The 12613-nt window shown below is 38.5% G+C and overlaps 1 protein-coding gene across 6 annotated transcripts in view; it reads right to left on the reverse strand.

The window, feature by feature from the left end:
- Positions 1-12613, reverse strand: part of LOC124139500 (transmembrane and coiled-coil domains protein 1-like) — a 96535-nt gene that overhangs the window by 42410 nt on the left and 41512 nt on the right. For 4 of the 6 annotated variants that reach the window (XM_046506616.2, XM_046506611.2, XM_046506609.2 and 1 more), the window contains exons 2-3: positions 10622-10729; positions 1411-1582 (exon numbers count right to left, since the gene is read on the reverse strand). In XM_046506616.2, the coding sequence (XP_046362572.1) occupies positions 1411-1412 (2 nt within the window). In that variant the 5' untranslated portion in view covers positions 1413-1582; positions 10622-10729. Of the gene's footprint in view, positions 1-1410; positions 1583-10621; positions 10730-11413; positions 11449-12613 lie in introns of those variants that run through there. The other 2 variants (XM_046506615.2, XM_046506613.2) reach the window with 2 other exon arrangements.

Consider the following 12613-nt stretch of genomic DNA (forward strand, 5'->3'; position numbering starts at 1 on the left):
ACATGCTAAAACAAACACTCATTTACAACTGCAACAAATAACACATTTGCATGGGGTGGTTATTCATCTAGACAGTCAGTACTGCTGGAGTATGTCCGTGTGGAGAAAACTCTCAAACTGAAAAAAATATTATTTGATCACTGGTCATAATGTCATGTTATTGTAGAACGCGTGATTCGCTGAATCTGTTGATGAATTTAAAACGAACATGATAAAGAGTCAAGGCTCTGCAGCTCACCTTGCACACTACACATGGCAGTGGTCATTGATGAGGTTTGTACAAACAGAAAAACATGAGAAAGATAAATGTCTGTCTTTGAAATTTGATCATGATAGAGAGCAATTACTTAGTCTGAAAACTGAGATTGACGGATAAACACCATTGTTTGTCGTAAAAAGAGGAACTTAAGCAATATCAATGCAATCAGTTGGTGAAAGGTTCACATATTTGAACAGAATGGTAGTTCCATCCTTCCCACTTGACTGGTGTCACTTTCACTGATGGCAAGGTTTCGGTGAGTTGGGCTTTGTCTGCTTTAACAGTATTTCAGTTAAGAAAACACTGGTATTGGCTGAATCATGTCATGCATTGTCTCTCAACATGGTAATCAAATAGCTTTTTATTGCCATGTACTTTAATTTAATTTGATTAATGTATTCATAATGTATGCATTTTGTTTATATACAATAAACATTTCGAATGTATTCCATAGACATAAAGAGCAGCCAAATGATATAGGACATGTTCACCTCCCTAATGATAATACAACCTTACTGCAAGGACACAGTTTAGTTGACATGGATCTCCATTGCTGTAGAATATTACATTGGGCAATCTAGTTGTTGGACTAAGTGATGGCAATTTGACAAGATCAGCAGTTGTGTCATCTGTATTTTCAGCTGTATACATATACAATTTACACTTGGAAAAAAAGCCTGTTTCCTTCATTCCTTTATCCCTGGTGCCATATATCATAACTAAAATACAGACTAACACTACAAGCACATCAACAGCTCATGCTTGCAACATCCCAGCCGTCACATGTCACAGCAAAACACATACAGTTCCAATCACATCTGGACACCTGGACAAGTCACATGATCCTTCATCTAAGCCTAAGTGCACCTGTGGGACATTCCCATTTGAGATGAAGACGCAGAAGCTATAGGACACTACTTTCTCTGGTACAAAGCTAAATGTTTCCTGGTACCCTGTTACAAAGCTCAAGAACTTGCCTCCACCTGGTACAATGTGCAAAAGCAGGACATTGATTCACACATATTAACCGATACCTTGGTACAATTTGCTGAAGCAGACACAACAATTATCCACATAGATGTCCCTTGTACCTTGGTACAATCTGCTGCACCTTCAAGACACTGAATATGGATACTACAGGTGGTACTTACATGGCTGGTCTGTTGAGCCTGTGCAGGAAAGACCCCAGCACCGATGCTCTTCCTCCACTGTCAACGCTCGGCACCGCCGATGATGCAGCAGCGGCGGTGGCTAGATTCCCACCACTGCCACCGAGGGAATTACATTCACCCTCATCCTCGACCTCCACAAAACTGCTGCTACCTGTAACACCATCAACAGAAGCTTTACAGAGAGACAGTCTGCCTATTTCACAGGTCGGTTGTATCATATTTCCGCTATTCCCCCAACAGACAGTAACCGTGACCCTAATCATGAGTGGGGCATGACACATATTAATAAAAAGATAAATAATCGATCATCACAGATTGAAAACACTGCTGTAATCATGTATATCAAAATGAACTTTCTCAGGATTTACTTTGAGGATTTGGCTGGGTGACCTTGACCGTCTGTGCACATCTTCCAAACATTATATGAAAGTCAAAATCCAGTCAGATGAAAGCTGTGACCATGCATGCAGATCTCAGTGACAGACTGTCAAGCCTTTTTAATAAGTAAAGGACCCTAACAGTGACCCTAACATTTCACCAATATACATACAATGTCCATGTCAGAGAATTAGCCTTGATTATCAACAGAAACAGATTCCATTTGGGGTAAAAGGCAGAATAGCTCTGAATATCATATGAATAGATCACTGAAAAACAGTGATGACACCAGGTGATGGCAAAAAGGGTAAGCATGCACTGCCTAACCTGTAGAAGTAATACATGATCTACCGTAATAGGCATTAAAAGACATGGGTTTTTTAAATGAATAGAAATGAAAAGCCAGCATGTCATCATGCAACCTTCACATTAGTCAGTTGCTCAATCAATCACAGGGTATTTTAATCAGTGTTTAAAATTAAGGGTGAAAATCAAGGAGTCATTGTCATAATCCTCAATTCAAAGAGATTCTTTTTCCATGAAAATACAACAGCAAGACATCTCAAGGATCCTATAATTCAGAACTCTAATAATGTAGACCTCAGTTGTAAATGGGTAACAGGAAACACTAAATCAAGCACATTTCATTTAAATACAATATCTTAGCTCACCACAGTTTCTCATTTCCCTGAATAACAAGTGTTCTTGAAAACTAGCCAGTGCAATCATACAACAGTAGTGGGAACATCCTCATCAGTGGAAACACATGCTTCCAACGTGTCAACTAGCCAGCCACATCTCTGAATGACAGCTAATGCCTGTCTACCAAGCTTATCACAATTTCATAATTATGCACAATGTTGCACAGAAAATGGATAACAAATATTGATTTCTTCATAATTGGCGCAATGGCACCTGATTATCATGTCCCCAATGTGTGAAGTCACAGGGACACATCCGAGCTCTAGCATCTATTTTGATATTACATCACCTAACACCCAATCATTACGCAAAGTACTGTCAGCTTAGATGTCTGCCCAAGTAAGTGGAACCTACATACATCCAATGCTGGGAGGCAGAAGAAATCTGGATGTAGTGTTAATCACATTAGCTACCATCGCTGTGATGAGCTATCTGTGATCTGCAATCAGAAGTGAGTGGTCATCAATGCTGCCATTACCATACCATCAGAATGGCATCACGCAATCGCGATTCTACGGATCACTATTCATTACTGGCTGAGATTGACACTTCTCAGTGTTGCAATGCATGAAATAGATTACATACTGAGAGCAGTTTATGATGACAACTGACCTAAGAGAAGCTTCATCATGATATGCAATAAAATGCAAAGTGAATTTTATATTATGCCCAAGTCAGAAATGTTCATGCCTTATCACGGCAGCCTGTACAATCAAGCCAGGACAATGCCGACCAGAGTAAGATACCAGGAGTATCAATCTAGGCCACTGGGGTACAATGCCACACAATCATCAAGGTCCCACTCTGTAACCATCTGATCCTCATTATTTGGCAAGCAGGGACTACTGGGGGACCAGCTGTTGTGCCCCGGAATCTCCTAGCAGTAAATAAAAAGATGTTGATGACTGAATCTAGAATTAAAAAAAAATCATCATATAGTTGTACATGTTGTAGGACTATGTTATTTTTTGGTTATCATGTTTTTTGTACAGATACAATCAATGCCATTAAGCTGACCACTTCACTTTTATAACATCTTGCATTACTAGGATTATCTGACTAATCATGAGATTACCTGGAATAATTTACAAATTTCTGTGATATAGCTGTAAATATCACTCAAAGACCAAAAGAAAGAAGAGCAAGATTTTCAATATTATGAGAGTACAAGTTCAAATTTGGTATTTTTTAAATGTTATTATGTTAGAAGAAGAAAAAGACTGCTAAGTTTATCAATCAAGCTCTGAATCTTTTCATTTTCAAACAGACATTAAGTCTGAAACAACACATATGAAGACTGATATATTTGGGCAGGCATAGCAATCCCAGCAGCAGCATCCAGGATGAGGTCGGTCAGTCTTCAGGTCATTGATCTGGTCCAGCCTGATCAACATCTGTGTGCAGTGTGTAATTAAACCTGCTTCATGTACTCCTGTTTCTACACACCAGAGGTTGCCAAACACACAGACACAAACATCTTGATACAATTAAAATATTAACCCCATGCCATTATCACCTAACCCCAAATACAGCACAAGTCACAATGATCAGTAGCAAAACCTTTCCATCTGAAGCCCAGGCTAATACTGCCATAGGAAGTCACAAGTTTATCATGTCTGTGAGTTCAATGCAACCAGGTGGTGAAATTGCAAAACAACTCACAGTTACCAAGTTTGTTTGTTGTTTAATGCTGCACTCAGCAATATTCCAGCTATATGACGGCGGGCTGTAAATAATCGAGTCTGGACCAGACTATCCAGTGATTGACATCATGAGCAATGATCCACGCAATTTGGATACAATGACATGCATCAACCAAGTCAGTGATCCTGACCACCCGATCCCATTAGTCGCCTCTAACGACAAGCATAGTCGCCTTTTACGGCAAGCATGGGTTTCTGAAGACCTATTCTACCCTGGATCTTCATGGGTCAGTTACCAAGTACAATGAGACTGAAAATACAAGAATTGGAGTACAAGACTTGGAGTTCAGATTTTTTAGTTCGAGATCGTCACTACCTTGGCACATCCTCGTTTATCCAGTGTATTGTCATGTTATATCCATTCTCATGACACTCTTATGGTAAACACCATGGAACAATTCGCAAACCAAAGCTCTGCCTGGGAAGTGACATCATCAGCTGTCTTATCACTAACTTAGCACAAAATTCCTCTCCCTCTTGAGTGTAATTTGACAGAGATTTTCAGAGGTGTGAGGTATTACATCATCCCGAGGCAAGGGAGTTGACTGACTATAAAGTCCAGTTTCTACCCTTACTGAACTAGGCTGGAATTTCCAGGCTCACCCCTAGCACCAATAGTGTCTATTTTGAGTTATGTCCTTTCTATGTCCCCCCTGTTGACCAATCAGATTCCACCTCTTTTATTGCTTGCAATTGCTTCAAACAAAAGGCAGCACCCAATCCTGATGATCTGATCAATCTTTGTAGTTCGTTACACGATTTTGATTGGACAAGTTAGACTCGTTAGTCTAGCCCAAATATAACTCCGGAATTCCAGCCTAGTTCAGCAAGGGTGGAACTGAACATGCCTCGGGAAGATGGCGGTATTACCGATCTACGTCAAGATGAAATACTAGTGAATACATATTACAATACATTTAGAATATAATACTGGTATACCATGGTATATTGTGTTTTTCAAAATCATGCATATTTTCATCTTAAAGGTGAATTGAAATTAAGAAATTTAGAAATTAGCAACTGATTCCTGTTATCGAAAAAGCAAAACTAATTTCATGTATATATAGAGTCTATTACACATGTGTTGTAACCATAGCAACATCCAATCATTATTGCAATATATTGCAATACGAAAGTCAGGCCAATACCCATCACTTGATATTCTTAGGCCTCAAAATGAAGCTATTGTTGGGAATACTACCAGGGTATACATTGTATCAGAAGGGACATCATATAATACACTAGATAAATGAAGATGACCTTGTTGTAGCTGCTGGCAATGTTCTCTTCCTGTCAGTAACATAGTGAGTAGTGTGTCAATATAGCCATCAAAGGTCATTTAGGTCAACTTCAAAATGGATTATTCAATTAATTCTTTCTTATTAAACAGACATGGAGGTTTTATGAACACACAGTGAAAACAGTGTGGGTTCGAATCACGGACGGGACTCAACCCAAAAAAGTATGAGAATCTGTACTTTACAAAGAAAGTGTTATCCCAAATATAACATTTGTTACATAGAGGTTTTAGCCAAATGTGCTTACTTTATGCATTGTATGGATAACTGAGTATGTTTGTCCACCTTCTTTTGCAATTTCCCCGCAGGGGTACATATTGGTTTGACACACAGTACCCATGTGCAGCACCATTATCTTGGTCATCAGTATGATGATCAAATGCTTGAATATTGATAATTACTTTCCTTATGATAACAAATACCATGCATAATAATAGATTGCCACATTGATGTTTATACTGACCTTTCCATAATCCAAAACTGATCTCCATAACTTTTTTCTGACATTGAGTATGAGCATTAGGTGAGGAAAATTAGTGAGTGAGTATGGTTTTACGCCGCTTTTAGCAGTATTCCAGCAATATCATGGCGGGGGTCACCAGAAATGGGCTTCACGCATTGTACCCATGTCGGGAATCGAACCCGGGTCTTCGGCGTGACGAGCGAACGCTTTAACCACTAGGCTACCCGACCGCCCCTAGAGGAAAATTAGACAAATCTATTCCAGCACAATACACATAAGGAGAACACTTATTTAACACACCTACAAACTTGTTTCACTGTCATTTGTTGCTTTTTGACAATGAAGGACTACATAAATCCTCAGCACTGAAGCAAAAATCCATACACAAGAATAACTGTTTGTCATTATGCACACATGACAGCCTCTGAGAAATTACTGCACCTAAAATACCCATCAATTCAAGAAAATGCAGAAGGAAGGCAATACAGTGTTTCTTACAGAAAATCACCACCTGCCTCTTTGGTGGGCCATAAACTATATGCACCAGTTTCAAATCCAATTAGGCAGTCATTCAGCTGTATCTTGACCTCAGCTATAATGACAAAACCTGCTTCAACTTCCTATTTGAGACATGTACTTTAACACGACCTGCTGTTACCTGAAGAGAGGTCTTTCAACATCAATGACTTCAAATTACCCAACTAAGAATGGAGAAGAATGGCGTCTGCAAATTAATAATTAAGTGTCCGTGAATTATAGATGATGAATGTAGTTAACAATAGAAATAGAATTTGACTGTGACCTGGCACAGTGCTCTTCTATACTTGGTTGTTGGGCTGCTATTGTGGCCACACAGATCAAACTATGCATAGCTTAATAGATGACCACACAAAAACTGTTGGGGTGTGAATAATTTATTCATCGGAAGATGCCAATCAGTGATAGCAAAGTAAGAGATATACACATGCTTTCTACCATGGTACCGTCACTGAATTATCCTTTTGGCATACATGCTGAATATGCTGAACATATTTCCATCAGGGCTTAATCTACATTTGTGCAGCATTGTCATCAAATGTCAAATATATTCGAAGGATTATATAAACTGGAAAAGTGGGGCCCAATGACCCCTACCTATTTGAGAATTAGGGACATTTGATGAAACCAGGGAACACAAATATTTTTGAAATGAAACCAGGGAACACAAATATTTTTGAAATTGACATAAAACGTGAAATGTATCTCAAGAATTCAACTTGTCAGTGTCACTTTATGTTCCAGTATTCACTTTTCATATTACATTTATTCACTGTTCAAAGATAGTTAAGTAATAATGTTTTTCGTTTCATCTTAGACAACCCAGGGATACTTTTTTAAACATTTTCCATCGAAAGTTTGGTCTATACTGCAGTGTCTGCAGTAGTGTGGCCAATATTCTCCGATTCTTGAATAGACCCAACGGTATCAGTGGCTTTCCCAGCCTCTTCATTATATGCAGCCACCTTCTGACCAACAGTTACATAGTTTTGGATTTAAAATTCAAGAAATTTGGACCTTTGTCTGCTTTTGTTTCTCAGACACTACAACAAGCTGATAGCTGCGTGTGACAGAATTATGTGACTATAACATAAAAGTTTAACCCTAATAATTAAGGTTATGATAAATGATTAATGTATTCCAATCGCTAAAATGTGTTTACTTCTGATTTTGACAGAGATTGATGAAACGTAGTGTTATTCGTCTCCCAGATCACCAACTGTCTCACCTCCACTATCTGTCTCCTAGATAACACATTAACTCCCTGCTAATTCCCACTGGTCAGATTAATAGTAATGATAGTTCAATGACTATGTAACTAATGTTTGAACAACACTAATATATTTTATTTGGGACCCAAAACACATTGCAATATGTATTGCAATACAGCTCTCCGTATGCGATACATAGCTATATGAAATATGTGCCAATATGCCAACCCTAAAATTTACCCACATGATTTTGTCTATTTTTCTGATGTCTGACTTTTATCGGAAGGTTTCTTTGATGTTAAATATACACAGAAACTGGCTTCAAAGATTATTTCATTTGGTCAATCTGATGTTTCAAATCTGAACCATTTTATGATACTATCTTATTTGCCAATCCTGTGACTCAAATCACAAAGATTACCTTCAGAGATCTCTTATTTATCTTATGCTTGGGTCATCCTGGTATAAGTATTGCATCTATAGGTCATGTACCAACACAACACAACACCATACACATAACTACAAGCATGATAATTCTACTTTCTGATGTTATATAGAAGTGGTGTCAAGCCACCATCTTATTAAATGACTCAAATCCACAAAATGTGTTGTATCAGGCCCCTCAGGGTTAGACATGCATGGACATATTCTATTTGTCTGAAACTAGAGAGACTCTACAGGGACTAGTTCTTTTCTCCCAAAATTTAGTAATTTTACATGAATAACTGGTCTACAATGAGCTGCATATGAACAAGGCATTTACCTCTGAAACCTTGTAATCACTACCTTGGATGATAACCACTTGACAAAGTGTTACATACAATAGTAAGAGGTGAGGTGAGGTGAGGTGAGGTGAGGTGAGGTGAGGTGAGGTGAGGTGAAATGGGGTTTAACGTCGCGTCCAAGATTATTGCACTTAATAGTGACTTGCATGCACGTGTGTGTGTGTGTGGCTGCTTGTACTAGTCAGGACTGATGCTGATTTATACTATAGTGCTAGCCCACTGAGATACCATGCCACAGTTAAACATGAATACCCCACTCAGACACAGTATACTGACTCTGAGCCAACCAGTCTTTGTTTTAGACCCTTAATGCTGAGTGCCCGACAGGGTAACAACAAGTACCATCTTTTAACGTCTTTTGGTATGATGCGGCCGGGTATCAAACCCCGGACCTTCTGCTCTCCGGGCAGACACTCTACCACTAGACCACAGAGGCGGTCTACAATACTTAGAGCCCTAGTGAGTGTTATGTTGTGTTCTGGTTACTATAAAACTGACATGTGTTGTATGAGCAGACTCCACATGAGATACAATCAATCCTATAAGCTATTTAGTCACTTTTTTGTACGCATTCAAAATGATGAATACATAACATGTCTACATATGCTTATAACAACAAACGGTCCAAATTGCAACATCTATGATAAACTGCCTTGTTATTTCTGTTCATAATCACATACAGCCTGGCTTAAACACTGACATGCATTCAAGACAATGTTATTTGAAGTTTGTTTGTTTGTCGCGAGACAGGCAAACACATGAATGAGCACAAGACAAACAGGGTCCTGTCTGTCAATATTGGTCTGCACAATCATACAACCCTGCAACTTCAATCTATAAGCATTCCCCAAAGATCTCAGCTGCAGCTATTGCCACTGTCTTCTGCACCAACAATCGGTGACTAAAGAGATCTAGGTCAATTTGTAATCAACAATATCCCCCAATCAACTTGCACACGATTGTCCCACCTTCAATCACAAAATCCAAACAGCAGGCGTTGTGTGTTTGTTTTAAGTATACATCATTCGGCTACATTTCACACCTTGACCTGCACAACTGCTCACGACAACAGCTAGATCCTTCGTGACTTTAAGCGGAGAGGATATTGAACTGCCTCTAATTACAATGTATTGCAGTCTATTTTAGTGTTTGATTGTACTCGTTTCACACACAAAACCTATCGAACATCGATGATCAGGCGTATTAATAAGACAACTGTTTATAACCAAGAGGACAAACTGCCTGTCGTGATCAACAGTCTATTTTTAGCTTGAGTGTATTGGAGAGGTTTTAGATGATTTTACACTGTTTGATCAGTTTGCTGCCCAATGTCTCTGACCAGTCATATGATCCCTTTTTCTGTCAGAAATGTTCGTGAAATTATCTGCTCCTGTCATACTGCAAACTTTGACTGGATTCATGAAGTTTCCTTCCTGGGTTACTCTGTGTACACTTGTTTCTTCTTGTTTTCAGTAGTACTTTGACAGACATTTGTTACAGAATCATCTGATGCTATTTTCATGAAGTTAAAGGTGTCCTTGTAACCCTAGTGTACAGTTAAAGACATGGGGGGCCCTAGACTCCAATACCACAGAAGACTTTAAACATGTTCAAGACTTACAGACTCCCCTTAATTTCGAATACAGTGAGTAGTTTATCATACATGTCATAGTTCTGATTTAGAGGTTTATCGTGACTTATTGAGACGAGGCTTGGGCCGCCAACCAGTTTAATTATTCACACTTGAAAGCCGGCAACATTGAATCAATACCTGCTTAGTAATCTGTCCTACCAAACACCATTCATCACAGATTCAGAACACACATTAGTACCACATGGAAACCACTGCACTCTCTGAATATTTCAGCATTATGAACTAAAGTAGGAGACATTTTGTCTACATAATGTCTGACAACAGAAATGTTGTACTTTACTAATCTTTTGAAGCTGAAGTAATTCAACTCAAATATTTACAATTATAAATGAATTTCAAGTGCACATTTGATCACTGAATACGTAACATGTCAATATTACAATTTAACTGTGCAGTATCAACCCCGAGGCAGTAAGAACCATATAAACTGACATGTTTAGAAAATATTAGACGGCCTACCTGTAGAGTTTGTCCTTCTAGCTGAGATGCGTAAAAGGGAGGGAACTGCTGTGGGTCGGCCAAGTTGACCCGCACTCTGCGAGCTTAGGAGGGGCCTGTCATGCCGAACTGAAACACAAGACAAAAATAATAAAATAAACGAGTATATAACATGTTCATCAATGTTTGCACAGACAGGCATAGTTGGTGGAGAACACAATCTTTATCCTTCCCTGGTCTCTTCTGTCTGGATACTGCACATATTGTCATATCAGTGTGCAATACTTTTCTCTCTGTCACAAATCAAAAGATCTGTTTGGAACAGTTTGTTAGATGTATTATACATTAAGAGCATATCATCATATAGTAATGACAAATTTACATTTTTGATTAGGCTGCCATGGATATTGATTTTAGAATAGGTTTCAAAATGCAGCCTTTCGACAAGTTCAGGACAAGTATGCTGATACACCAACATAGAGGTTTCCTGGAAAAAAGTAATGTTTAATTATATTAAATTCTCGCATGTAAAAAAACTAATCATGCTGATGATTTGAATTTCTTACACACAAAAAAATAAATTAGATGACATACAACTTAACCAACACCTGGGGTGAAATTGATCACTTGCACCACGAAACCTCGAGGTCACAGTGAGGTCAGCCACCTAGTTACCTGGTTGAGTAACAGTGGAGAGAGAGGGTGTGACACTGTTAGCAAGCTTTGTAGTGGTTGGTGTAGTGGTTGCTGACAAAGAAGTGTTACCTGCACCAGATGTTGCAAGTCAGTGTGATCAAGGAACTCAACGCTTACTGATATAGATGGTTCCCCATCTTACACCGGCAGCCTCACACACCCAAAACCTTCTGATTGATCACAGTTCAGGGAACTAAAATCCTTTTTCTCAGCACTCACCTAAACAATGATAACATATTAGAACAATGTTAAAATTGAAAACTTCTGACATGTCCATAGGATTCCATTAAATGGGCCAGATAGCTCCAATAAGTGCTTCTATTGTCTGTTTTGATCACTTGTCTGTGAAATGGTAAGAAAACCTTGACAGTGAGCATGGTGAGGAACAGAAATTATATTCTATTTCTCAGACAGTGTTAGGAATTGGCACTAGTCCCATAGTCCATGCCAAACTGCCCAATAGTTAAGGTATCATGAGGACTAGTAGAAGTTTGCCCCTTTTAAGGGGTTTGCTATATGTTATCATTAGGACTAGTGGACTCAAACTGTCAGTTCCTACCCTAAACCGTAGTCATATTGGTCACGTTGGTCATATCCAATTCATTACATTCTGGAGTAGCGGTTTATGTACAATAACTAGATTTTTAAAGAAAACAAGTACATGTCCCACTAGAATTTCATAGTCTTGGACTAATGGAAGTTTGAACATGTTGAAGAAAGGAGAAAATCTCTCCCGAAAGATATACTTCAACAAGACTTAAAATTATTTCACAAGGAATGTAAGTAAAAACATATACATAAAAAACATTAACTGATTGTGTGGCTCATACTATTACTGCTTGATATATAATTAATGCCACTCAAAATAGTTTCGGTAATTAATTCAATGGCTGTAGCATGACACATTTGTCAAATCATTTCCACTGAGGATCAAACTTTGCCACTGACGTATATAGACATTCATTAAACTTGATACTTTGCATCAACAAAGATCCTGAGAAGTACTGTTATACCTATAACTGCCAATGCTAAATATATATCATGTCATATATACACAGGCAACTCTGACATTCATCCTTGCTCTGGGAAATATGATACATCCTCCCACTATTCCACGAGTTGTCCAGAGAACACAAAGATATCTAATACCTAGCAAAACCTATTGTTTGTCAACTGGCTCAGTTTCAAAGGTCCAATAGTGCCAGATTATTAACACTCTAATGAGAATACATGAACTTTGAATGTCTTGGTGTTTCATAGCATCTTGAGTAGTGTGATGACATACTGCAGTGTATTATTGAAGAGTACACCTCTCTT

This window comes from Haliotis rufescens, unplaced genomic scaffold (assembly GCF_023055435.1).
Source record: "Haliotis rufescens isolate VD_foot unplaced genomic scaffold, xgHalRufe1.0.p SCAF_1, whole genome shotgun sequence".
In the NCBI taxonomy this organism is placed as follows: domain Eukaryota; kingdom Metazoa; phylum Mollusca; class Gastropoda; order Lepetellida; family Haliotidae; genus Haliotis; species Haliotis rufescens.